Below are 27,973 nucleotides of genomic sequence, written 5' to 3' on the forward strand. Positions count from 1 at the left end.
AGGACTTAGGGACAGAGGGAAGTAATTTGATCACGTGAATCACACTCAAGCACCGAACAAGTAGTGCTGTGTACAATGATGTCTATGGATGCACATCTGGTATGATTTTGGTTTAAAGATTTTATGGTGTATTTTTCCATGGCTATACATTTCTGATAGTTGTTGCATCCCAATTGCGTCCTGTTTCCAATTATTGTTTTACATAATGCACCATTTATTTAACTAGGCAAGTCAGTTAAGAACAAATTAATATTTACAATGACGGCCTACCCCGGCCAAACCCTCCCCTAACCCGGACAATTGTGCGCCGCCTATGGTACTCCGGATCACAGCCGGTTGTGATACAGCCTGGGATACAGACCAACTTGGGTATGTAGCGACACCTCTAGCACTGCAATGCAGTGTCTTTGACCGCTGCGCCACTCAAGGAACCCCGTCTGAGGACAAAACTTCTTCATTCCATGTTATGTAATTCCATTACAGAGGCAAATGGTTGGTACAGATTGTAATACATAAAGGCACAAGATAAATTAAATCTGAAATTGATTACACATATAAAATAACATATGTTCAAATTTGTACATTATACATTTCTATTGCTTTTCTATTCTCATGAATACTTAATACTGAGTGCGTGGCATTTCACGAAAAAGTGAGTGACAAGTAAAACATTGTCTAATAAATTCATGACTAGAAATCTAAGAAAGTAACATTTCTGCAACTTTTGTTTGGCATATCGGAAACAAATGAGAAGATACTGTAGTGTGAATACAACAGTTTGCTGGATTATAATACATTAAAATTGTGAAGTTTTGCACTGAGAGCAATTAAATGTGATCTGTTCTGGTATTCATAAATCGTCTCAGATTAGATGTGCCGATCTAGGATCAGGTCCCCCCAGTCCACTTATTGTAACCTAAGAGGCTAAATTGATCCTAGACCAGCACTCCTACTTTGGGATGCTTTATGAATATGAGCCCTAATCTGATATGTCATGATGTCAACATTGCAGGGTCAGACTAGCCTGATTGCCAGTCTGTTTGTGCTATCATGCCAACTGTTTGGCTTGACAATGAGCAAGGGAGTTGGCAAGAGCACAAGCAGATCTGGGAACCAGGCTAGGGGCAGACAGTCATGATGGTGCAATGGGCTAAAGCATTGCTACACCAGGACCATAGCAGTCAAGCAGTTGCACAAAGGCTATTATAAGCATGAAAAACATTTATATGTTTCATAGATATCCAAGGAGCCATTTCTCTCAAAACATTTTGTAAGCCGAGAGACGGTCTAGTGTTAGAGTAATGTAGTTCACAAAATAAAACAATACACTGTTTTGGCTTTTAACATCACTGCAAAATGTCCACAATTACGGTAGTTAGTTATGATATGCATTTTATCTTTGATCCAAAATATTTGCCAAAGGATGACAACAATCAATAAGACTTGAGGTTATAGTCTCATCAGCAGCAATGATAATGCGGAAATGATGTAGAGCAGTAGCAATGGTCATCAAAATTGCAACAGTCGGACAATGGATACACCAACCTTTAGAATTTGTTTTATCTATTGACTGAATTATTTTATATATACATTTTATTGGCACGGACAAATAATGAATGGAGTTCAGGGATATTGGTGGAAATTCAGGGATTACATTTGTCAAATTTCACTTATTTTCTTAGAAAATGTATTTTTATATATATTTTGTGTTAAAATAAAGAACATTATCTGTGCCCTATCTGCGTAAATACACAGGGTGTATTTGCATATATGAATAAATGAACATCAAGCAGTGGAACAGGGCTGCAACCACCAAAAACTTGTGCTGTCTAGACGGCCTCATTAATTCCTGTTGTTATCACGTTCTGTTGCATAATTCAATAAATGTGTCAATAGCAGGATACCCTTGGATGAAAAATCAACATGCTTGGCTTTAGATTACATCTATCTATAAATACTTTACATTGTTTGTGAGATCAGACATATCACTATAATCCGAGGGTTCATTTTCAGAATTTACTTTCATTTCAGCGCATCTAATTTGTAAACATTTCAACTGTATTCAATTCCACCAAAAAGGAGGTAAGTGTCGAGACGATGCGCTAAATCCCCCACAAAGCTTTAGCATTTGCGCTAAATCCCCCACAAGGCTTTAGCATTCTTATAGATGCAACGGAAAGACAATGTATTCCATTAAATCCATTTCAGCCATTACCGGGGTGTGTTTGACAGGTCATAAACATTTCTGTGGTCACATTAATGGGAAAAAACAACAGGCACAAGCAAGAGTATGAAAGAGTCGCAGGAGTAAAATGAAAGCAATCAATCCAGCGAGATTTAAGTGACAAGTGGATTTTGCACTCCTCAAACACAGGAAATAGATGGCTGAAAAATACAGATCCTCAGGTGGGCGGGGCATGCGCATTGCTAAGAGCAGAGCCATGTATTTGAAGAGATGGGCCAGCTTTTCGAATTTTGAATATTGTTCTAATTCTAGTAATTCAGTTAGATAGCATTATTGAAATCTTCCCCATTTAATGTTCATGGGGTGCTAACATGGCTACCATAGAATGTTTAAGCAACATGTAAATGCATATTAATGCTAATTCTAGACATTATATTCCCCATGTTAACGTGGCGCTAACATGGCTGCCATATAATGTTATAGTGGCATGTAAATGCATCATAATGCAGAAACCTCAATGGCCCAACTGTCTAAATACAAGGCTTTAATGTAGAGGTAATAATACATTTAGATAATGCAGAACCTGATCCAGATGCAGCGCTCCTAGTGGCCGGGGACTTTAATGCAGGGAAACTTAAATCCGTTCTACCTAATTTCTACCAGCATGTTAAATGTGCAACCAGAGGGAAAAAAACTCTAGACCACCTTTACTCCACACACAGAGACGCATACAAAGCTCTCCCTCGCCCTCCATTTGGCAAATCTGACCATAACTCTATCCTCCTGATTCCTGCTTATAAGCAAAAACTAAAGCAGGAAGCACCAGTGACTCGGTTAATAAAAAAGTGGTCAGATGACGCAGATGCTAAGCTACAGGACTGTTTTGCTAGCACAGACTGGAACATGTTCCGGGATTCTTCAGACAGCATTGAGGAGTACACCACATCAGTCACTGGCTTCATCAATAAGTGCATCGATGATGTCGTCCCCACAGTGACCGTACGTACATACCCCAACCAGAAGCCATGGATTACAGGAAACATCCGCACTGAGCTAAAGGGTAGAGCTGCCGCTTTCAAGGAACGGGACTCTAACCCGGACGCTTATAAGAAATCCCGCTATGACCTCCGACGAACCATCAAACAGGCAAAGAGTCAATACAGGTCTAAGATTGAATCGTACTACACTGGCTCTGACGCTCATCGGATGTGGCAGGGCTTGAAAACTATTACAGACTACAAAGGGAAGCACAGCCGCGAGCTGCCCAGTGACACAAGCCTACCAGACGAGCTAAACCACTTCTATGCTCGCTTCGAGGCAAGCAACACTGAAGCATGCGAGCACGAGAGCACCAGCTGTTCCGGATGACTATGTGATCACGCTCTCCGTAGCCGATGTGAGTAAGACTTTTAAGCAGGTCAACATTCACAAGGCCGCAGGGCCAGACGGATTACCAGGACGTGTACTCCGAGCATGTGCTGACCAACTGGCAAGTGTCTTCACTGACATTTTCAACATGTCCCTGACTGAGTCTGTAATACCAACATGTTTCAAGCAGACCACCATAGTCCCCGTGACCAAGGACTCTAAGATAACCTGCCTAAATGACTACCGACCCGTAGCACTGACGTCTGTAGCCATGAAGTGCTTTGAAAGGCTGGTCATGGCTCACATCAACAGCATTATCCCAGAAACCCTAGATCCACTCCAATTTGCATACCGCCCCAACAGATCCACAGATGATGCAATCTCTATTGCACTCCACACTGCCCTTTCCCACCTGGACAAGAGGAACACCTACGTGAGAATGCTATTCATTGACTACAGCTCAGCATTCAACACCATAGTGCCCTCTAAGCTCATCACTAAGCTAAGGATCCTGGGACTAAACACCTCCCTCTGCAACTGGATCCTGGACTTCCTGACGGTCCGCCCCCAGGTGGTAAGGGTAGGTAACAACACATCTGCCACACTGATCCTCAACACGGGGGCCCCTCAGGGGTGCGTGCTCAGTCCCCTCCTGTACTCTCTGTTCACCCATGACTGCATGGCCAGGCACGACTCCAACACCATCATTAAGTTTGCCGACGACACAACAGTGGTAGGCCTGATCACCGACAACGATGAGACAGCCTATAGGGAGGAGGTCAGAGATCTGGCCGTGTGGTGCCAGGACAACAACCTCTCCCTCAACGTGACCAAGACAAAGGAGATGATTGTGGACTACAGGAAAAAAAAGAGGACTGAGCATGCCCCCATTCTCATCGACGGGGCTGTAGTCGAACAGGTTGAAAGTTTCAAGTTCCTTGGTGTCCACATCAACAACGAACTATCATGGTCCAAACACACCAAGACAGTCGTGAAGAGGGCACGACAAAGCCTATTCCCCCTCAGGAGACTAAAAAGATTTGGCATGGGTCCTCAGATCCTCAAAAAATTCTACAGCTGCACCATCGAGAGCATCCTGACTGGTTGCATCACCGCCTGGTATGGCAACTGCTTGGCCTCCGACCGCAAGGCACTACAGAGGGTAGTGCGTACGGCCCAGTATATCACTGGGGCAAAGCTTCCTGCCATCCAGGACCTCTATACCAGGCGGTGTCAGAGGAAGGCCCTCAAAATTGTCAAAGACTCCAGCCACCCTAGTCATAGACTGTTCTCTCTGCTACCGCAAGGCAAGTGGTACCGGAGTGCCAAGTCTAGGTCCAAAAGACTTCTCAACAGCTTCTACCCCCAAGCCATAAGACTCCTGAACAGCTAATCATGGCTACCCGGACTATTTGCACTGCCCCCCCACCCCATCCTTTTTACGCTGCTGCTACTCTGTTAAGTATTTATGCATAGTCACTTTAGCTCTACCCACATGTACATATTACCTCAACTACCTCAACTAGCCGGTGCCCCCGCACATTGACTCTGCAACGGTACCCCCCTGTATATATAGCCTCCCTACTGTCACTTTATTTTACTTCTGCTCTTTTTTTTCTCAACACTTTTTCTGTTGTTTTATTTTTAAAATAAATGCACTGTTGGTTAAGGGCTGTAAGTAAGCATTTCACTGTAATGTCTGCACCTGTTGTATTCGGCGCATGTGACCAATACAATTTGATTTGATTTGATTTGATTTGATACATGAGTTAAAAGTTGCAGTCCATTTATGTCTAATAATATCAACCAAAACACAACAACATATGGACTTCCTGTCTAACAGAAATGCACATTAGGGCACACTCTATTCTATTGGCCAAACTAAAATACTAGTCTGTAAATACATTCTAGAGGAATCTAATCTTCAAGTTACACATTTTCATAGCCTTCATGCTTTACTTTTATAGAAATTGACCCCACACTATATGGCACAGGAGAATTGTCTTAAGTGTCAAGCCTCAGTCTATTCAGCCAATTCAGTCTAGAACCTGTCCTTGTTTTACACATTGTGCACAGTGCAATAGGTTTGTTAGCTTGTCCACAATAGCAACAATAAGTCAGGTGATGTGGTAGTTTCATAGAACTGCAGAGATACAGTGCAGACTGTAGTAGGATGACACATTTTAGACACCACACTCACCTAAGCAATGTAGGCAGATGTCACATTTGAAATGTCATATACATAACACTTAAAAATGCTCACTTGCAACCATATCACCACTTACAAGTTCATAGTGAAGCTGACCTATGTAAAGTATGGACAAAGATATTTTCTATAACATATTTTTATAAACATAGTTAGACTTAATTTTTGTTCCTTACAAATTTGAACGTATTCAACCAACCAACAATCCATTTAAACAGTGCATTAATAAAATGTGATAAGCTGTAGAAATGTAATAATTAGAACGTAAAAATGGCAGTGTTAATATGAGTCCAAATTCATAAAAAGGACATCCTCATGGACATCCTCATTGCATGAATTATTTAGCCTTCGTCGCTCGGTAGAGCATTTTACCACTTCCTTGACCTTCTTTGACACTTATGGTTAGAGAATAATAACACATTTTAACCCATCTCATGATGTACAAGGGGCATAGTTCCTAGCATAGTACCTGAATGAATATACTCACACCTTTAGGACACACATGGAGTAGGGCCGGTTTCCCGGACAAAGATTAAGCCAGGTCCTGGACTAAAAAGCTATTTCGTTGGAGATTCTCCATTGAGAGGACTAGGCTGGACCATAGTGTTCAGCTGGATTGCAAAAACATGTTCCCTTCGCTTGCCATCCATAATCATGCAATATAGCGATGGCTTTACTTAGCCCTCCACCTTATTGTTTTCATCCATTCAATCAGGGGCAGAAGGAAGGCTGCATATTTTTGTTACAGGATACTGTCTTTTTATTTACATTACAATGAGATTAGAAGTGCATAACAGGTATCAAACGGTTCAACTTTTAGAGAATGTCTGAAACAGCAGGTCAAAGGGTCATGTATATTGTCAACCGATATTACAGGGACTCTTGGAAGATAAGCATCCATTGTGGGTTAAACAGATCCAAACAAACAAACGGGGAGATATCACAATAATAGTGTAACTAGTGTCACATTGATCAACACTATCACTTTGAGGCACAGAGAGGCAACAATCCAGCTCTGAACAGCAACTCACACACAGTAGATCTGTGAGTCTCAACAACAAAAACGTCCCATTCCCTCTTCAAGACTTTTCAATAATGGGAGTCATGCCAATGTAGGTGTTGCCATTTTTTTCCTCACCCTCCTTGTTGCTCACAAGAGAATAAGATGTGTCCTCCTTTGTTGTCGTCTATACATGGAGAGAGTTTAGGGAGGGAGGGAGAGAGTGGAGGGAGAGAAGGAGAGTGGAGGGAGCGAGGGAGTGGAAGGAGTGGATGGAGGAAGTAGAGGGAGGGAGGGAGAGAGTGGAAGGAGGGAGAGAGAGGTTACGGAGTACAATATTAGTGGCAAGACATTGGACAAAAGAGCATTTCAGGATCATAAGCTTTCAGATACAGTATTTGTTGTCCAACCAAGTATGATCTATAGGGACATGTTATGCTGTACAAAGGTCTGGTTTTCTGGATACAGATTGGGCTTAGTCCTGGACAAAAAAACATGGTCAATGGAGAATCTCCATTGAAATAGCATCTTAGTCCAGGACTAAAATTCATCTTTGTTCATAATAATGGCCGGAACGGAGCAAATGGCATAGCATCAAACACCTGGAAACCATGTGTTTGATGTATTTGATACCATTCCACTGATTCCACTCCAGTCATTACCATGAGCCCGTTCTCCCCAATTTAGGTGCCACTGACCTCCTGTGGTGTCCGGGTAAATTCCCCAAAAGAGTTTAGCTTTCAGGATTATCATTAATCAGATTGTTAACATATCAACATATGTTATTCAAAATAGTGCATACTTGTCATCAGTAACAATGTACAGTAAATACTGTTCACTAGCTCAAATATAAGAGAGGATTATGCAAAAACTATTATGCTAATTATAGAAGGCAATGATATAAAGAATCAAGAATAAGTAATACATCTTAATGATAAAGGGAAGAATTATGAATTATTATTAGGACTTACAGGAGCTGAATAGAGAGCTTTGCCAAAAACAATAAGTTTAACTTTGTTCTGAACAGAAACATTATGGAAGCACATGCATACAGTACTCTTACAATGGTTTAAGATGCACTGGTTAAGACATTTACTGAATCATGGTGGCATCACAGTTAAGAAAATGATTAGTTACACAAACATGTTAGTAATTTTAGCATTGTGTTAATGGTGCGCTTAAGACAACTGGAAACTTGTCAAATAAATGTAGGTCAAATCATGACTTCAGTGATCTTCAGGTCAGAAAGTCAGAGTTCCAGAAAGATGCCAGAGTTTCCGACTTGTAATTCCGAGTTGGATGACCGTTCAAAACGTTTTTTTCCCCAGTCGGAGCAAGTTTTTCCCCTGATTTTCCCCTAGAGTCGATTGATGCACCCGTGCGTCACACGGTGACATCATTTTGAATATTGAATAGCTCCCCGTGTGTTTAGCCTAGAGACTTACTGTTTCTTGTAGTGGATGCAGCTCAATCCACTATTTTTGCCATAATAAAGTTTGCACCTATTCCATAACATGGGGCTTTTGAAAGTGGCCTTTTTCTACACGAGAGGATCTGGACAAGGAAATCATCACGAAATCATCGAAAGATGAGACTCTCACGAACACGACAGTGTCGGTTGTTTGGCTCTACGTCATCCATAAGCTTTACGACAGTTCTCTGAATTCTCTGTTGTGGACGTCCCTTCTTATTATACCTCAGTGGGACATTCTCACCGACTCTCAAGACCAAACCGTTGGAGCTACAAACTCATATGTCACCAATATCGAAAGGGGAGACTCTCACGAACTCAAAGGTTGTTCTGCTCTATGACGCACACAAGCTTCAGGGGAGTCATACGAAGGTAACCTAGTATCATACCGGCTGCATTTCTTTATTTTGAGAGTTATATATCTTGAAAACTTGATTGCTTACATGCAAAACATTTGGGGACTATATCATTAATGGACTAATGAAACAAATACCAAAAGATAGTGTTTGGGTGGAATTTTCCTTTAAGTGCTTCATTCAATGTGGATATCAATGTAAACAGCAAATGTGGAGTTGAATGTTGATTTCCTCTGCCCTGGTTGCGAAAGGAAAACATCAACCAGCAAGCTAGCTACTTAGCTAAACAATGGAAGGTGCACAATCCATGGCTACAAAGCTAGCTGGCTAGCTAGCTACAGTTGAAGTTGGAAGTTTACATACACCTTAGCCAAATACATTTAAACTCAGTTTCACAATTCCTGACATTTAATCCTAGTAAAAATTCCCTGTCTTAGGTCAGTTAGGATCACCACTTTATTTTAAGAATGTGAAATGTCAGAATAATAGTAGAGAGAATGATTTATTTCAGCTTTTATTTCTTTCATCACATTCCCAGTGGGTCAGACGTTTACATACACTCAATTAGTATTTGGTAGCATTGCCTTTCAATTGTTTAACTTGGGTCAAACGTTTCGGGTATCCTTACTCAAGCTTCCCACAATAAATTGGGTGAATTTTGGCCCATTCCTCCTGACAGAGCTGGTGTAACTGAGTCAGGTTTGTAGGCCTCCTTGCTCGCACACGCCTTTTCAGTTCTGCCCACACATTTTCTATAGGATTGAGGTCAGGGCCTTGTGATGGCCACTCCAATACCTTGACTTTGTTGTCCTTAAGCCATTTTGCCACAACTTTGGAAGTATGCTTGGGGTCATTGTCCATTTGGAAGACCCATTTGCGAACAAGCTTTAAGTTCCTGACTGATGTCTTGAGATGTTGCTTCAATATAACCACATAATTTTCCTTCCTCATGATGCCATCTATTTTGTGAAGTGCACCAGTCCCTCCTGCAGCAAAGCACCCCCACATCATGATGCTGCCACCCCGTGCTTCACGGTTAGGATGGTGTTCTTCGGCTTGCAAGCTACACCATTTTCCTCCAAACATAACGATGGTCATTATGGCCAAACAGTTCTATTTTTGTTTCATCAGACCAGAGGACATTTCTCCAAAAAGTACGATCTTTGTCCCCATGTGCAGTTGCAAACCGTAGTCTGGCCTTTTTATGGCGGTTTTGGAGCAGTGGCTCCTTCCTTGCTGAGCGGCCTTTCAGGTTATGTCGATATAGGACTTGTTTTACTGTGGATATAGATACTTTTGTACCTGTTTCCTCCAGCATCTTCACAAGGTCCTTTGCTGTTGTTCTGGGATTGATTTGCACTTTTCGCACCAAAGTACGTTAATCTCTAGGAGACAGAATGCTTCTCCTTCCTGAGCGGTATGACGGCTGCGTGGTCCCATAGTGTTTATACTTGCGTACTATTGTTTGTACAGATGAACGTGGTACCTTCAGGCGTTTGGAAATTGCTCCCAAGGATGAACCAGACTTGTGGAGGTTAACACATTTTTTTCTGAGGTCTTGGCTGATTTCTTTTGATTTTCCCATGATGTTAAGCAAAGAGGCACTAAGTTTGAAGGTAGGTCTTGAAATACATCCACAGGTACACCTCCAATTGACTCAAATTGGGACAATTAGCCTATCAGAAGCTTCTAAAGCCATGACATCATTTTCTGGAATTTTCCAAGCTGTTTAAAGGCATAGTCAACTTAGTGTATGTAAACTTCTGACCCACTGGAATTGTGATACAGTGAATTATAAGTGAAATAATCTGTCTGTAAACAATTGTTGGAAAAATTACTTGTGTCATGCACAAAGTCGATGTCTTAACTGTCAAGAATGCTGTAGGTGGGTGTAGTGGTGGACTCAAGCGCAGGACACCGAAGTATAGTCCAAAAGACTTTAGTTCAAATTCCAACAAGGAAAATACGAACAAAACTTGCCCGAAGGCGAAACTACGCACGAAGGCGACACAAACAAAAGGCGCACTAAACATGTGCGTAAACGCTCCAACACAGTGGAGTGAAACTCAACCGAGCGAAAATACAAGCACAACACACAACAGAAAATAATCACACACAAACACAGACACACCCAACGAGACTTAAATAGAACACTAATGAGGACTAACTAGACACAGGTGTACAACATTAAGACCAAACCAAACGAACATGAAACATAGATCGGTGGCAGCTAGTACTCCGGGGACGACGACCGCCGATGCCTGCCAGAACCAGGAGGAGGAGTAGCCTCGGCCGAAACCGTGACAGTACCCCCCCCCTTGACGCGCGGCTCCAGCCGTGCGCCGACCCCGGCCTCGGGGACGACCAGGAGGACGCGGAGCAGGGCGCGCGGGATGGTCCCGGTGGAACTCCGACAGGAGAGATGGGTCTAGGATGTCCCTCCGCGGCACCCAGCACCGCTCCTCCGGGCCGTACCCCTCCCACTCCACGAGATACTGGAGACCCCCCATCCGGCGTCTGGAGTCCAAGATGGACCGAACGGTGTACGCCGGAGCCCCCTCGATGTCCAATGGGGGCGGAGGAGTCTCTCCTATCTCATTGTCCTGGAGTGGACCAGCTACCACCGGCCTGAGAAGAGACACATGGAACGAGGGGTTAATATTCTTATATTCAACAGGTAGATGTAACCTATAACACACCTCGTTCAATCTTCTCAGGACTTTAAAGGGCCCCACAAACCGCCGACCCAGCTTCCGGCAGGGCAGGCGGAGGGGCAGGTTTCTGGTAGAGAGCCAGACTCGATCTCCGGGTGCGTACACCGGCCCCTCACTGCGGTGGAGATCGGCGCTCGCCTTGTGACGAAGGACGGCCCGCTGCAGGTGGACGTGGGCAGCGTTCCACGTCTCTTCCGAGCGCCTCATCCAATCATCCACCGCAGGGGCCTCGATCTGGCTCTGCTGCCATGGTGCCAGAACCGGCTGGTAACCCAATACACATTGGAAAGGGGTTAGGTAAGTAGAGGAGTGGCGGAGAGAGTTCTGGGCCATCTCGGCCCAGGGAATGTAACGCGCCCAATCCTCAGGCCGGTCCTGGCAATACGACCTCAGAAACCTATCCACATCCTGGTTAACACGTTCTACCTGCCCGTTACTCTCCGGGTGGTACCCCGAGGTAAGGCTAACCGAGACCCCCAGACGCTCCATAAACGCTCTCCACACACGGGAGGTAAACTGAGGGCCTCGATCAGACACTATATCCTCGGGGACCCCGTAATGCCGGAAGACGTGGGTAAATAGGGCCTCCGCGGTCTGTAGGGCAGTAGGAAGACCCGACATAGGGAGAAGACGACAGGCCTTAGAGAACCGGTCCACAACGACCAGGATGGTGGTATTCCCCTGAGAGAGGGGAAGGTCTGTTACAAAATCCACCGAGAGGTGGGACCATGGTCGTTGTGGAACGGGTAGGGGCTGTAACTTACCCCTGGGCAGATGTCGGGGCGCCTTACACTGGGCGCACACCGAGCAGGAGGAGACGTAAACCCTCACATCCCTAGCCAAAGTAGGCCACCAGTATTTAGTGCTAAGGCAATGCACTGTCCGGCCAATACCCGGATGTCCAGAGGAGGGTGACGTGTGAGCCCAGTAGATGAGTCGATCCCGAATCTCGAGCGGAACGTACCTCCGACCCTCAGGACATTGTGGAGGGCTGGGGTCTGTACGCAACGCTCGCTCGATCTCGGCATCGACCTCCCACACCACCGGTGCCACAAGGCAAGACTCCGGTAGTATGGGAGTAGGCTCAACGGACCTCTCCTCCGTGTCATACCGCCGGGACAGTGCATCTGCCTTACCATTCTGGGACCCAGGGATGTACGTGATTTTAAATATGAACCTGGTGAGAAACATACTCCATCGAGCCTGGCGAGGGTTCAGTCTCCTCGCTGCCCGGATGTACTCCAGGTTCCGATGGTCAGTCAAAATGAGGAAAGGGTGTTGAGCCCCCTCAAGCCAATGCCTCCACACCTTAAGGGCTTGAACTACAGCTAACAGCTCCCTGTCCCCAACGTCATAGTTACGCTCCGCCGGGCTGAGCTTTTTGGAGTAAAAAGCACAGGGGCGGAGTTTAGGTGGCGAGCCGGACCGTTGAGAGAGAACGGCCCCTATACCAGCCTCAGACGCGTCCACCTCAACCTGAAATGGAATTGTGGGATCCGGATGCGCCAGCACCGGAGCCGACGTAAACAGGTCCTTCAGTCTCCCAAAGGCCCTGTCCGCATCAGCTGACCACTGCAGGCGCACCGGACCCCCCTTCAGAAGGGACGTGATGGGAGCTGCCACCTGTCCAAAACCCCGGATAAACCTCCGGTAGTAATTCGCAAAGCCCAAGAACTGCTGCACCTCTTTTACAGTGGTTGGAGTTTGCCAATTACGCACAGTGGACACACAATCCACCTCCATTCTCACCCCTGACGCGGACAACCGATAACCCAAAAAGGAGACCGACTCCTGGAAAAACAGACATTTCTCTGCCTTGACATATAGGTCGTGCTCCAACAGCCTCCTCAATACACGTCGCACAAGGGTTATATGCTCGGCTCGGGTAGACGAGTACACCAGAATATCATCAATGTACACGACCACCCCTTGTCCCTGCATATCCCGGAAAATGTCATCTACGAAGGATTGGAAGACTGATGGAGCATTCATCAACCCATATGGCATGACAAGATACTCGAAATGACCTGACGTGGTACTAAACGCCGTTTTCCATTCATCGCCCTCCCTAATGCGCACCAAGTTATACGCGCTCCTGAGATCCAATTTTGTGAAAAACCGCGCCCCATGCAATGACTCCGTCATGGTCGCAATCAGAGGGAGTGGATAACTGTATTTCACAGTAATCTGATTGAGACCACGGTAATCAATGCACGGGCGCAACCCTCCATCTTTCTTTTTCACAAAAAAGAAACTCGAAGAGGCGGGGGAAATGGAAGGCCGAATGTATCCCTGTCTCAAAGATTCGGCTATGTAAGTCTCCATAGCTTTCCTCTCCTCTTGAGACAAAGGATACACATGGCTCCGTGGGAGCGCTGCTCCTGCCTGGAGATCAATCGCACAATCCCCCTGTCTATGAGGAGGCAACTGTGTCGCCCTAGTTTTACTACTAGCGCCTTATGCTGGGAATGAGGTGCAACCTGTGGAAAACCAACAGGTATACAAAAGTGCGCAACAGAAAGCTCTGGGTAAGCGGGGCGTCTACTCACCTGGGAGGCCCCCCCAGTGCGTGGCCTGTTGTCCTCTCCCTCGGAGAACCCTCCCCAGCACCTGGCCGCAGTGTGCCCTCCACGACCGCACTTGGTGCAGGTGACAGGCCCCCTCGGGCTCTTCCTCCTCCGCTCTCTAGCGCCAGCGCCCCCGAGCTCCATGGGGCACGGCTCAGAGGCGCTGGAGGGTGAAATGGACGGACCCCCCTCGGAACGTCCGCGGGTAGCTAGCAGGTTATCCAGCCTGATGGACATGTCGACCAACTGGTCGAACGAGAGGCTGGTGTCCCTACAGGCCAGCTCCCGACGGACGTCCTCGCGAAGACTACATCTGTAGTGATCGACGAGAGCCCGCTCATTCCACCCTGCATCTGCCGCTAGAGTACGGAATTCTAGGGCGAACTCCTGGGCACTCCTCCTCCCCTGCCGGAGGAAGACCAGACGCTCCCCCGCCGCTTTCCCCTCCGGGGGATGGTCAAACACCGCCCTGAAGCGGCGGGAGAACTCGTCGTTAGTGATGGTATCCGCGTCGATCCTCCTCCACTCCGCGTTGGCCCATTCCAACGCCTTCCCGGAAAGGCAGGAGATCAGGGCGGACACGCTCTCATGTCCCGAGGGTGCCGGGTGCACGGTGGCCAGGTACAGCTCCACCTGGAGAAGGAATCCCTGACACCCGGCCGCGGTCCCATCGTAGGCCCTCGGGAGCGAGAGTCGAACTCCTCGGGGTTCCGGAACGGGAATGGGCTGACTGGCCGATGGTGCTGGCAGGGAGGATGGCGGTGGAGGAGTCCCCCAGCCTCGGATGGTGGTGATCACCTCCTGCAGTGCGGACCCCATCTGCAGGATCTGGTCACTTTGTTCCCGGACCTTGTCCTCCAGCGTCGCCTGGGCTGCTGCGGCTCCTGCTGATTCCATTCTTTATGGTGTGTGATTCTGTCAAGAATGCTGTAGGTGGGTGTAGTGGTGGAATCAAGCGCAGGACACCGAAGTATAGTCCAAAAGACTTTAGTTCAAATTCCAACAAGGAAAATACGAACAAAACTTGCCCGAAGGCGAAACTACGCACGAAGGCGACACAAACAAAAGGCGCACTAAACATGTGCGTAAACGCTCCAACACAGTGGAGTGAAACTCAACCGAGCGAAAATACAAGCATAACACACGACAGAAAATAATCACACACAAACACAGACACACCCAACGAGACTTAAATAGAACACTAATGAGGACTAACTAGACACAGGTGTACAACATCAAGACCAAACCAAACGAACATGAAACATAGATCGGTGGCAGCTAGTACTCCGGGGACGACGACCGCCGATGCCTGCCCGAACCAGGAGGAGGAGCAGCCTCGGCCGAAACCGTGACATTAACTGACTTGCCAAAACTATATTTTGTTAACAAGAAATTTGTGGAGTGGTTGAAAAACTAGTTTTAATGACTCCAACCTAAGTGTATGTAAACTTCCTACTTCAACTGTACCTACTCTGTAAATTAGCTTGTTGTGCTAGAAAGTAATAAAAACCAGTTGAGAAAAAGGTAACTAAAAAAAAAGTGTTTTATTATGTTCTGAATAAATGTCTTTCTCCTGTCTTGAATGTAGAAGTTCTATTTTGCTATATCCCAAAAATAAATACGATCTCTTTGAGGAGATGTTCAGTCAGTGAATCAGGTAATCTCCATGGTAACCAGAAACTCTTTCTGCCATACATGAATTCAAACTACCGTAAACCCCCTTAATAAGTATGCCCTTACCTAAAGAAAACTCTTAAACAATTACCTTAGGTAAGGGGAAAGGATTACTTAAGGGAAAGACTTAAGATGTTTTATGCAACCGGGCCCAGGACTTATTCTTGACCATGTGATTTGACCAGGAAAAACTCTGGGGCCTAACTATAGTACAGTGAGGGAAAAAAGTATTTGATCCCCTGCTGATTTTGTACGTTTGCCCACTGACAAAGAAATGATCAGTCTATAATTTTAATGGTAGGTTTATTTGAACAGTGAGAGACAGAATAACAACAAAAAAATCCAGAAAAACGCATGTCAAAAATGTTATAAATTGATTTGCATTTTAGTGAGGGAAATAAGTATTTGACCCCTCTGCAAAACATGACTTAGTACTTGGTGGCAAAACCCTTGTTGGCAATCACAGAGGTCAGACGTTTCTTGTAGTTGGCCACCAGGTTTGCACACATCTCAGGAGGGATTTTGTCCCACTCCTCTTTGCAAATCTTCTCCAAGTCATTAAGGTTTCGAGCCTGACGTTTGGCAACTCGAACCTTCAGCTCCCTCCACAGATTTTCTATGGGATTAAGGTCTGGAGACTGGCTAGGCCACTCCAGGACCTTAATGTGCTTCTTCATGAGCCACTCCTTTGTTGCCTTGGCCGTGTGTTTTGGGTCATTGTCATGCATATTTTACCCATCCACGACCCATTTTCAGTCATTTTCAGTGCAGGATTTCAGTCCTTCACGGCTTAGTGTGTTACCAATTGTTTTCTTGGTGACTATGGTCCCAGCTCCCTTGAGATCAGTGACAAGATCCTCCCGTCTAGTTCTGTGCTGATTCCTCACCGTTCTCATGATCATTGCAACTCCACGAGGTGAGATCTTGCATGGAGCCCCAGGCCGAGGGAGATTGACAGTTCTTTTGTGTTTCTTCCATTTGCGAATAATCGCACCAACTGTTGTCACCTTCTCACCAAGCTGCTTGGTGATGGTCTTGTAGCCCATTCCAGCCTTGTGTAGGTCTACAATCTTGTCCCTGACATCCTTGGAGAGCTCTTTGGTCTTGGCCATGGTGGAGAGTTTGGAATCTGATTGATTGATTGCTTCTGTGGACAGGTGTCTTTTATACAGGTAACAAACTGAGATTAGGAGCACTCCCTTTAAGAGTGTGCTCCTAATCTCAGCTCGTTACCTGTATAAAAGACACCTGGGAGCCAGAAATTGTCCTCCCGAGTGGCGCAGTGGTCTAAAGCACTGCATCGCAGTGCTAGTTGTGCCACTAGAGATCCTGGTTCAAATCCAGGCTCTGTCGTAGCTGGCCGTGACCGGGAGACCCATGGGGCGACGCACAATTGGCCCAGTGTCGTCCAGGGTAGGGGAGGGAATGGCCGTCAGGGATGTAGCTCAGTTGGTAGAGCATGGCATTTGCAACGCCAGGGTTGTAGGTTCGATTCCAGTATAACAAATAAAAATGTATGCACTCACTAACTGTAAGCCGCTCTGGATCAGAGTGTCTGCTAAATGACAAAAATGTAAATGTAGAAGTCTTTCTGATTGAGAGGGGGTCAAATACTTATTTCCCTCATTAAAATGCAAATCAATTTATAACATTTTTGACATGCGTTTTTCTGGATCTTTTGGTTGTTATTCTGTCTCTCACTGTTCAAATAAACTTACCATTAAAATTATATTCTGATAATTTCTTTGTCAGTGGGCAAACGTAGAAAATCAGCAGGGGATCAAATACTTTTTTCCCTCACTGTATATTGATTAGAGGACATGTTGTTCTGCTTCTCCCTTACTGTACATCTCCCTCGGCTAGGCCCTCAACACTCCCACAGACACACAGGTCAGTGGTACCTTCTGTTTGCATTCACGGACGACGAGGCAGATGAACACCAGCAGCAGGATGGCCCCCAGACCAACAATGATGAGAGGGAAGTTGGACACCAACGTCACCATCAGCAACAGCTTTTGGAGCTTCGCAGCCGACGTGTCGTCTATCACCACCGTCTGAAGAAGGGGGTAAAGAAGGTGCATAACATATCAGTAGAGAGAGTAGACACTGTAAACTCACTGACAGTCTACTATCTGGGGGTGTCACTCACAGCACAATGCTCTGTAACGTGATACAGTACAATCGAAAAGGACAAAGTTGTCATTGCAAATTTGCGATCAATGCTCAGATTAAAACATATTTTCTGATTTCAAATTTCATATTCTCCCAAAGTTGTATGTTTTTGTGGAGTTGATGTGATCTTCTTACCTCATTGATAAACATGACAGGGAAGATGGTCTCATTCAGGGATTTGGTTTTCCTGTGAAGGAGAAGAGATTGTAAGAAAATCATTAAACAAAGGAAGGAAATAATATAGAAATAATAAAGAGTATATCAGTAGTTGAACTTGGTGGTTGTAATATGGAAATCATTAAACAATGGAAGGAAATCATATAAAAACAAAGATTATAAAAGCCTTTAGCTATTTGAACTTGGGTTGTGGTTGTGGATTTGTGATATCTCACGGGAAGCCAGAGATTCTGTTGATGAGGATGTTGATCTGAGCCCTCTTACTGGCACGGATAGGAATACCAGTGGTCTGGAAGTGTAGAATAACACATACACACTTGATGAGCCATGTGAACTGCAGGTGTAACGCTCAATGTACTGGATACATGATTTATATCTAGGTTAAACATGAATAAAAATAGGCTGGTAGGTTGGGAACATTATTTCATATTTTACAGTTGGTGCAATTCTCTATTCCACAAATGTAGCACTAGATGGTGCAACAATGCATTTTAAAGTAAATTATCTATTATACTCTAGGGCAGGCCCCAGAGAAGTGAATGCTAGAGGTTTGTGTACCGGGTTCAGGTCCAGGTAGGTCTGGTGGTGATCTCTCACAGGATTCAGTCCTTCAATGGCGTTAGAGTACTTCTCTTCGCCCAGGTAGAAATGAGGAAAGGACGCCACCACTGGAGCACCTGGAAAGGGAGGAGAAGTTAAGTGACTGGATACTGGGAGAAACTCTGTGATGATGGGAAAAATGAGAGGCTGTTCAAGCTCAGTGAGGAAGAAATCAAATGTGATTGGATCCTCTTGTTTGAAATATATAAGCAGAATATGTAAAATGTGAATGGGCAGAAAAAGAAACAAACCCTTGAGGTGCAGCTAATACTACCGCAACACACAAGACCAATAAAACCACAACCTGAACAGTGTAGTTCTCAGGTGGTAGGGGCCTAAATACGCAGCACTGTTATCATTCACCAGAGCAACTACAAAACAACAAAAGGGTTAAGACAAAACAGCAGTTGGCCTCTAACTTCCCAGCTTACTGAGAAGAGACCTCCAACTGGGCACACACTGGTTGAATAAACGTTGTTATCAAGTAATTTCAATGAAGGAGGCTTTGTCCTTGAAAGAGTGTTGTGATAGGATATGTCCCTCTCCCCTCAGAGCACGGCTAGTCATTCTATAGGTTCTATAGTTGCCATGGCGCCTAGTGGCAGCCTAAGCAGAGAACTCATGTAAATTCTGTACATATTTAATTATATTTAATCATTTTCATGTACATTTTTATTTCTCAGTAGCTAAATGAGTGCAGATCAAGTCTTGATATCATGAATTGGATTCCTGCCCATAAATTGATGAAAATCAGCGTTGTCAACAAGCTAGTTAATGCTTGTTAGCCAGTGTGTGTTTTAATTTGAATTACATCTACTGACATTGGGTTGTTTTTCACCAACGGTGAGGAGGAGGATATGCATGCAGAGTTGGCATTGGGCCAGCTTTTTCATTGCTCAGGAGGATACTTCTGAAGTAAGGAGTGGGCTGTACTCTGTGGGGAGCTCAAACTTAATCACAGAGTCCCAATAATGAGTATCTGCAGACGGCGGAGACACCCTGATGACATCGAGCTGCCTGCCTGCCCTTGCACATGCTGACCACCACCTCCGACCACCACCTACGCTGTCAATCTAGCTGTGAGCTTCTGGATCTTCTCATGACCACAGCTGTCCATCTGGAGGCTTCAAGAAGCACTCAGACTTGATCTAGCTATTGTTGTTTCTGTGGGTCAGGAGAATATTCCATCAACGAAACCCTAAACATACACAGAACAAGGTCGCCATGTTCTCAAAATATATTTACATTTGACATTTTATTCATTTAGCAGACACTCTTATCCAGATATATGATATTAATGTTCAAGACACACTTCATGGGAACGTTGCAGGAACATTTCTGTGTATCAGTTGTCAGGATGACGTCATGTGATGTGCCAAATAAACAAAATCATTACACATCACACCTTGTTTCTGTTGCCAAGCTAATCAAAGTCCTGATTGGTGAACCACTGATAGCTCTTTGTCTAGTTAGGGACACTTTCACAAACAGTGCTTTTAACATACATTGTTTTCAACTTACATATTTGACATTGATGATTACGTTGTGCACATTCATTTACAGTTGAAGTCGGAAGTTTACATACACTTAGGTTGGAGTCAGTAAAACTCGTTTTTCAACCACTCCACACATTTCTTGTTAGCAAACTATAGTTTTGGCAAGTCAGTTAGGACATCTACTTTGTGCATGACACAAGTAATTTTTCCAACAATTGTTTGCAGACAGATTATTTCACTTATAATTCACTGTATCACAATTCCAGTGTGTCAGAAGTTTAAATACACTAAGTTGACTGTGCCTTTAAACAGCTTGGAAAATTCCAGAAAATGATGCCATGGCTTTAGAAGCTTTTGATAGGCTAATTGACATCATTTGAGTCAATTGGAGGTGTACCTGTGGATGTATTTCAAGGCCTACCTTCAAACTCAGTGCCTCTTTGCTTGACATCATGGGAAAATCAGCCAAGACCTCAACAAAAAATTTTTGTAGACCTCCACAAGTCTGGTTCATCCTTGGGAGCAATTTCCAAACGCCTGAAGGTACCACGTTCATCTGTACAAACAATAGTACGCAAGTATAAGCACCATGGGACCACGCAGCCGTCATACCGCTCAGGAAGGAGACGCGTTTTGTCTCCTAGAGATGAACGTACTTTGGTGCGAAAAGTGCAAATCAATCCCAGAACAACAGCAAAGGACCTTGTGAGGATGCTGGTGGAAACAGGTACAAAAGTATCTATATCCACAGTAAAACGAGTCCTATATCAACATAACCTGAAAGGCCGCTCAGCAAGGAAGGAGCCAATGCTCCAAAACCATCATAAAAAATCCAGTCTATAGTTTGCAACTGCACATGGGGACAAAGATCATTCTTTTTGGAGAAATGTCCTCTGGTCTGATGGATAAAAAATATAACTGTTTGGCCATAATGACCATCGTTATGTTTGGAGTAAAAAGGGGTAGCTTGCAAGCCGAAGAACACCATCCCAACCGTGAAGCACGGGGTGGCAGCATCATGCTGTGGGGGTGCTTTGCTGCAGGAGGGACTGGTGCACTTCACAAAATAGATGGCATCATGAGAAACGAAAATTATTTGGATATACTGGCGCAACATCTCAAGTCATCAGTCAGGAAGTTAAAGCTTGGTCGCAAATGGGTCTTCCAAATGGACAATGACCCCAAGCATACTTCCAAAGTTGTGGCAAAATGGCTTAAGGACAACAAAGTCAAGGTATTGGAGTGGCCATCACAAAGCCCTGACCTCAATCTTACAGAACATTTGTGGGCAGAACTGAAAAAGCGTGTGCAAGCAAGGAGGCCTACAAACCTTACTCAGTTACACCAGCTTTGTCAGGAGGAATGGGCCAAAATTCCCCAAATGTATTGTGAGAAGCTTGTTTAAGGCTACCCGAAACGTTTGACCCAAGTTAAACAATTGAAAGGCAATGCTACCAAATACTAATTGAGTGTATGTAAACTTCTGACCCACTGGGAATGTGATGAAAGAAATAATAGCTGAAATAAATCATTCTCTCTACTATTATTCTGACATTTCACATTCTTAAAATAAAGTGGTGATCCTAACTGACCTAAAACAGGGAATTTTTACTAGGATTAAATGTCAGGAATTGTGAAACTGAGTTTAAATGTATTTGGCTAAGGTGTATGTAAACTTCCGACTTCAACTGTAAATGAACATGCACAATGTAATCATGTACAGTGGGGAGAACAAATATTTGATACACTGCCGATTTTGCAGGTTTCCTACTTACAAAGCATGTAGAGGTCTGTAAATTTTATCAAAATCACATTGTATGATTTTTAAGTAATTAATTTGCATGTTATTGCATGACATAAGTATTTGATCAACTACCAACCAGTAAGAATTCCGGCTCTCACAGACCTGATAGTTTTTCTTTAAGAAGCCCTCCTGTTCTCCACTCATTACCTGTATTAACTGCACCTGTTTGAACTCGTTACCTGTATAAAAGACACCTGTCCACACACTCAATCAAACAGACTCCAACCTCTCCACAATGGCCAAGACCAGAGAGCTGTGTAAGGATATCAGGGATAAAATTGTAGACCTGCACAAGGCTGGGATGGGCTACAGGACAATAGGCAAGCAGCTTGGTGAGAAGGCATCAACAGTTGGCACAATTATTAAAAAATGGAAGAAGTGCAAGATGACGGTCAATCACCCTCGGTCTGGGGCTCCATGCAAGATCTCACCTCGTAGGGCATCTTGATCATGAGGAAGGTGAGGGATCAGCCCAGAACTACACGGCAGGACCTGGTCAATGACCTGAAGAGAGCTGGGACCACAGTCTCAAAGAAAACCATTAGTAACACACTACGCCGTCATGGATTAAAATCCTGCAGCGCACGCAAGGTCCCCCTGCTCAAGCCAGCGCATGTCCAGGCCCGTCTGAAGTTTGCCAATGACCATCTGGATGATCCAGAGGAGGAATGGGAGAAGGTCATGTGGTCTGATGAGACAAAAATAGAGCTTTTTGGTCTAAACTCCACTCGCCGTGTTTGGAGGAAGAAGAAGGATGAATACAACCCCAAGAACACCATCCCAACCGTGAAGCATGGAGGTGGAAACATCATTCTTTGGGGATGCTTTTCTGCAAAGGGGACAGGACGACTGCACCGTATTGAGGGGAGGATGGATGGGGCCATGTATCGCGAGATCTTGGCCAACAACCTCCTTCCCTCAGTAAGAGTATTGAAGATGGGTCGTGGCTGGGTCTTCCAGAATGACAACGACCCAAAACACACAGCCAGGGCAACTAAGGAGTGGCTCCATAAGAAGCATCTCAAGGTCCTGGAGTGGCCTAGCCAGTCTCCAGACCTGAACCCAATCTTTGGAGGGAGCTGAAAGTCCGTATTGCCCAGCGACAGCCCCGAAACCTGAAGGATCTGGAGAAGGTCTGTATGGAGGAGTGGGCCAAAATCCCTGCTGCAGTGTGTGCAAACCTGGTCAAGACCTACAGGAAACATATGATCTCTGTAATTGCAAACAAAGGTTTCTGTACCAAATATTAAGTTCTGCTTTTCTGATGTATCAAATACTTATGTCATGCAATAAAATGCAAATTAATTACTTACAAATCATACAATGTGATTTTCTGGATTTTTGTTTTAGATTCCGTCTCTCACAGTTGAAGTGTACCTATGATAAAAATGACAGACCTCTACATGCTTTGTAAGTAGGAAAACCTGCAAAATCGGCAGTGTATCAAATACTTGTTCTCCCCACTGTATGTCAAATATGTACGTTGAAAACACTATGTTAAAAGTGCTCAGTGAGTTTCCCTAACCTTGTAAACAGACAAATAGAGAATCAAAGCCCTGTTTGGTTAACCACTGGTAAGTGGTTCACTAATCAGAGCTTTGATTGGCTCGCCAACAGTAACAAGGCGTGATGTGTTCTTTGGTTCCATCAGGCGACGTCCTGACAACTGATACCAGATATGTTATTTGCAACGATCCCATGAAATGTGTCTATGACATTAATATCTTATGTTCTTAGATCATGGCAACCATGTTTGGGGTATGTTTGGTGGGATGTTGATGAAATATTTTCCTAACCCTTAAAAACTGGCATGAATGTTCTTGCAACGTTCCCATGAAACGTGTCTAGAACATTAATATCTTATATTCTGAGAACAATGACAACCATGTTCTGTGTATATTTGGTGGGACGTTGATGGAATATTCTCCTAACCCTCAGAAAACATGACACATGAATGCTCTTGCAATGTCCCATGAAACTTGAATATTGTATATTCTGAGAACATGGTAACCATGTTCTGTTTGACATTAAGGGAATGCTCTCCAAACTCTAAAGCCAACGCATTCTAAAAAGGTTCTCAAAAGGTTTTTGCCAACATACTGTAGATAGAATGTTCCCCTAACTAACGGAATACTGGACACTCAAACATTCGGGGAACATTACGTGTAACATTCCAAAAACGTTCTCTTTCCTTAAACTATTAAGGACTACAAAGGAAAACCGAGCCGCGAGCTGCCCAGTGACGCAAGCCTACCAGACGGGCTACATTTATTTTATGCTTGCTTCCTGTGCCAGGACAACAACCTCTCCCACAACGTGAGCAAGACAAAGGAGCTGATCGTTGACTACAGGAAAAGGAGGGCCGAACACGCCCCCATTCACATCGACAGGGCTGTAGTGGAGCGGGTCGAGGGCTTCAAGTTCCTCTGTGTCCACATCACCAACAAACTATCATGGTCCAAACACACCAAGACAGTCGGGAAGAGGGCACGACAACACCTATTCCCCATCAGGAGACTGAAAAGATTTGCCATGGGTCCACCAGATCCTCAAAAGGTTCTACAGCTGCACCATCAAGAGCATCCTGACCGGTTGCATCACAGCCTGGTATGGCAACTGCTAGGCATCTGACCATAAGGTGCTACAGAAGGTAGTGCATATGGCCCAGTACATCACTGGGGCCAAGCTTCCTGCCATCCAGGACCTCTATACTAGGCGGTGTCAGAGGAAGGCCCCAAAAATGGTCAAAGACTCCAGCCACCCAAGTCATAGACTGTTCTCTCTGCTACCGCAAGGCAAGTGGTACAGGAGCGCCATGTCTAGGACCAAAAGTCTTCTGAACAGCTTCTGCCCCCAAGCCATAAGACTGTTGAACAATTAATCAAATGGCTACCTGGACTATTTGCATTGACCACCCCCCCCCCCCCCCCCCCCACTTGCTCCTTATTATCTATGAATAGTAACTTTACCCCTACATGAGCGGTACCAGTCAAAAGTTTGGACACAATTTTTTACATTGTAGAATATAGTGAAGACATCAAAACTATGGAATCATGTAGTAACCAAAAAAGTGATAAACAAATCAAAATATATTTTATATTTGAGATTCTTCAAATAGCCACCCTTTGCCTTGATGACAGCTTTGCACACTCTTGGCATTCTCTCAACCAGCTTCATGAGGTAGTCACATGGAATGCAATTAACAGATGTGCCTTGTTAAAAGTTAATTTGTGGAATTTCTTTCCTTCTTAACGAATTTGAGCCAATAAGTTGCGTTGTGACAAGGTAGGGGTGGTATACAGAAGATAGCCCTATATGGTAAAAGACCAAGTCCATATTATGGCAAGAACAGCTCAAATAAGCAAAGAGAAATGACAGTGCATCATTACTTTAAGACATGAAGGTCAGTCAATCCGGAAAATTTCAAGAACTTTGAAAGTTTCTTCAAGTGCAGTCGCAAAAACCATAAAGCGTTATGATGTAACTGGCTTTCATGAGGACCGCCACAGGAAAGAAAGACCCAGAGTTACCTCTACTGCAGAGGATAAGTTCTTTAGAGTTAACTGCAGTCCAAATAAATGCTTCACAGAGTTCAAGTAACAGACACATCTCAACATCAACTGTTCAGAGTAGACTACGTGTATAAGGCCTTCATGTTCGAATTGCTGCAAAGAAACTTAAACTCTTAGAGGACACCAATAAGAAAAAGAAACTTGCTTGGGCCAAGATACACGAGCAATGGACATTAGACCGGTGGAAATCTGTCCTTTGGTCTGATGAGTACAAATTTGAGATTTTTGGTTCCAACCGCTGTGTCTTTCAATGGATGATCTCTGCATGTGTGGCTCCCACCGTGAAGCATAGCGGGGGAGGTGTGATGGTGTGGAGGTGCTTTGCTGGTGACATTGTCTGCGATTTATTTAGAATTTAAGGCACACTTAACCAGCATGGCTAACACAGCATTCTACAGCGATACTCCATCCCATCTGCTTTGTGCTTAATGGGACTATAATTTGTTTTTCAACAGGACAGTGACCCAAAACACACCTCCAGGCTGTGTAAGGGCTATTTGACCAAGGAGAGTGATGGAGTGCTGCATCAGATGACCTGGCCTCCACAATCACCCGACCTCAGCCCAATTGAGATGGTTTGGAAGGAGTTGGACCGCAGAGTGAAGGAAAAGCAGCCAACAAGTGCTCAGCATATGTGGGAACTCCTTCAAGACTGTTGGAAAAGCATTCCAAGTGAAGCTGGTTGAGAGAATGCCAAGAGTGTGCAAAGCTGTCATCAAGGCAAAGGGTGGCTACTTTGAAGAATCTCAAATATTTTTTTTTTTTGATTTGTTGAACACTTTTTGGGTTACTACATGATTCCATATGTGTTATTTCATAGTTTTGATGTCTTCACTATTATTCTACAATGTAGAAAATATTAAAAATAAAGAAAAACCCATGAATGAGTAGGTGTGTCCATACATTTGACTGGTACTGTATACATATTACCTAAATTACCTCGACTAATCTGTACCCCCGCACATTGAAACAGTACTGGTATCCCCTGTATATAGCCTCGTTATAGTTTTTTTTTATTGTTACTTTAAAAATAAATGTTTTACTTTAGTTTATTTAGTAAATATTTTCTTAAGTCTTATTTTCTTAAAACTGCATTGTTGGGTAAGGGCTTGTAAGTAAGCATTTCACGGTAAGGTCTACACCTGTTGTATTCGGCACATGTGACAAATACAATTTTATTTGGTTTGAATTGTTAGCTGGGATGGCACTATATAGGGAATAGGGTGCCAACTGAAAACCTGAAGGGGTGGAAAGGCCAGGGGATTCTGTTTACGTTACAGTACGTGTGGCGGAAGTAGAACAGAGGTGATGGTTTTCCTACTGCTGTGTAGGCTTTCTTTAAAAGGGATGGGCTACATCCAAACCACAGAGGATCCAGTGTACTCTCGAGCAACATTGGCAGCTGATTTTAAGACTGACTGTCTATCTGTGATGTTAATGAAGACATTCCTCCTTTGCAAACTTTTATTCACGCCATCCAACATGTATACCCCAGGCCCAGACTACAAAGTCTACAAAGACAACAAAGACAACAAAAACAGCCTTGATCAAATGTGAGTAATCTCATTACTATACAGACTCATCACATCTCAGCTACAGGCACTAAACAATTTATCAGACTTGGCCTATTGGATCTCTCAGTCCTAAAGCTGCACTTAAACTGTAAATTAACTTATTACTGACAGTAAGATAGATATTATGAGTTTAACGGAGACCTGGCTGAGACCTGATGAGTATGTGGCTCCAATAGATATCTTGTGAATCAGGAAGAGGTGTTGGGATAGCCATCATACACGAGCCCAGACTCTGTTTTAAACCTATTGCTGCTACTGACGTTTCCTCCTTTGTGGTACTCACTCTGAAGACTGCTTTTGCCACTGTTTACAGACCACTTGGTCCTTATAGTAAGTTTTTGACAGAATTTGCTGAATTTTTATCAAGCCTTATAATCCTATCTGACAAGAAAGTAATTGTAGGTGATTTTAATGTATATGTGGACAACAACAGTGATGCCCTGGGAATAGCGTTTTCCTCTCTTATAGAGTCTTTTGTCTTTGCTTAGAATGTATCCGTGCCCACCCACTGCCATAGCCATACGCTAGACCTAGCCCTATCCTTTGGTATTGATGTTTTAAATGTATCAGTCTCTACTCATAATCCTGTACTCTCAGACCACATTCTTAGAACTTTTGAAATTCTATTGACAGTCCGCCCTAGAGCTGAACCTGGATTTTATTTTAGCCACCTTATAAATTCCTTCACACTTCAAAAACTTGTTGACATCCAACCAGAAATTATAGATTCTAGCATTCCTATCACAGTGGCATTCCTCCAAGCTTGAAGCATCACTGATTACAAGAAAACCCTAGGATCTGTGCATGCGTCCTACTCCTCTAAATGAACAAAAAGCACTGTAGCCAGCCTCACAGAGAAGCAGGCCCCAGCCTGCCTGAGCAATTTTTTACCCTCACCTGCAAGGATTTTATGAAGTTTTTTAATGAGCAAATTACTACAATTAGAGCTAAAATCTCAATGAATCCGACCGGGAGACCCATGGGGCGGCGCGCACAATTGGCCCAGCGTCGTCCAGGGAAGGGGAGGGATTTGGCCG

General features: G+C 44.4%; 1 protein-coding gene across 1 annotated transcript in view; it reads right to left on the reverse strand.

Annotated features, from left to right (window-relative positions):
- Nucleotides 1-6,493: 6,493 nt before the first annotated feature.
- LOC311128292 (lysosome membrane protein 2-like) overlaps nucleotides 6,494-27,973 on the reverse strand; it is a 70,677-nt gene continuing 49,197 nt past the window's right edge. Inside the window, exons 8-12 of the mRNA XM_084160375.1 lie at nucleotides 18,449-18,567; nucleotides 18,106-18,179; nucleotides 17,849-17,900; nucleotides 17,443-17,595; nucleotides 6,494-6,946 (exon numbers count right to left, since the gene is read on the reverse strand). Coding sequence (XP_084016501.1) covers nucleotides 6,839-6,946; nucleotides 17,443-17,595; nucleotides 17,849-17,900; nucleotides 18,106-18,179; nucleotides 18,449-18,567 — 506 coding nt within the window. The 3' untranslated portion in view covers nucleotides 6,494-6,838. The remainder of the gene's footprint in view (nucleotides 6,947-17,442; nucleotides 17,596-17,848; nucleotides 17,901-18,105; nucleotides 18,180-18,448; nucleotides 18,568-27,973) is intronic.

Source organism: Coregonus lavaretus, assembly GCF_964263955.1.
Source record: "Coregonus lavaretus genome assembly, chromosome: 4".
NCBI lineage: Eukaryota > Metazoa > Chordata > Actinopteri > Salmoniformes > Salmonidae > Coregonus > Coregonus lavaretus.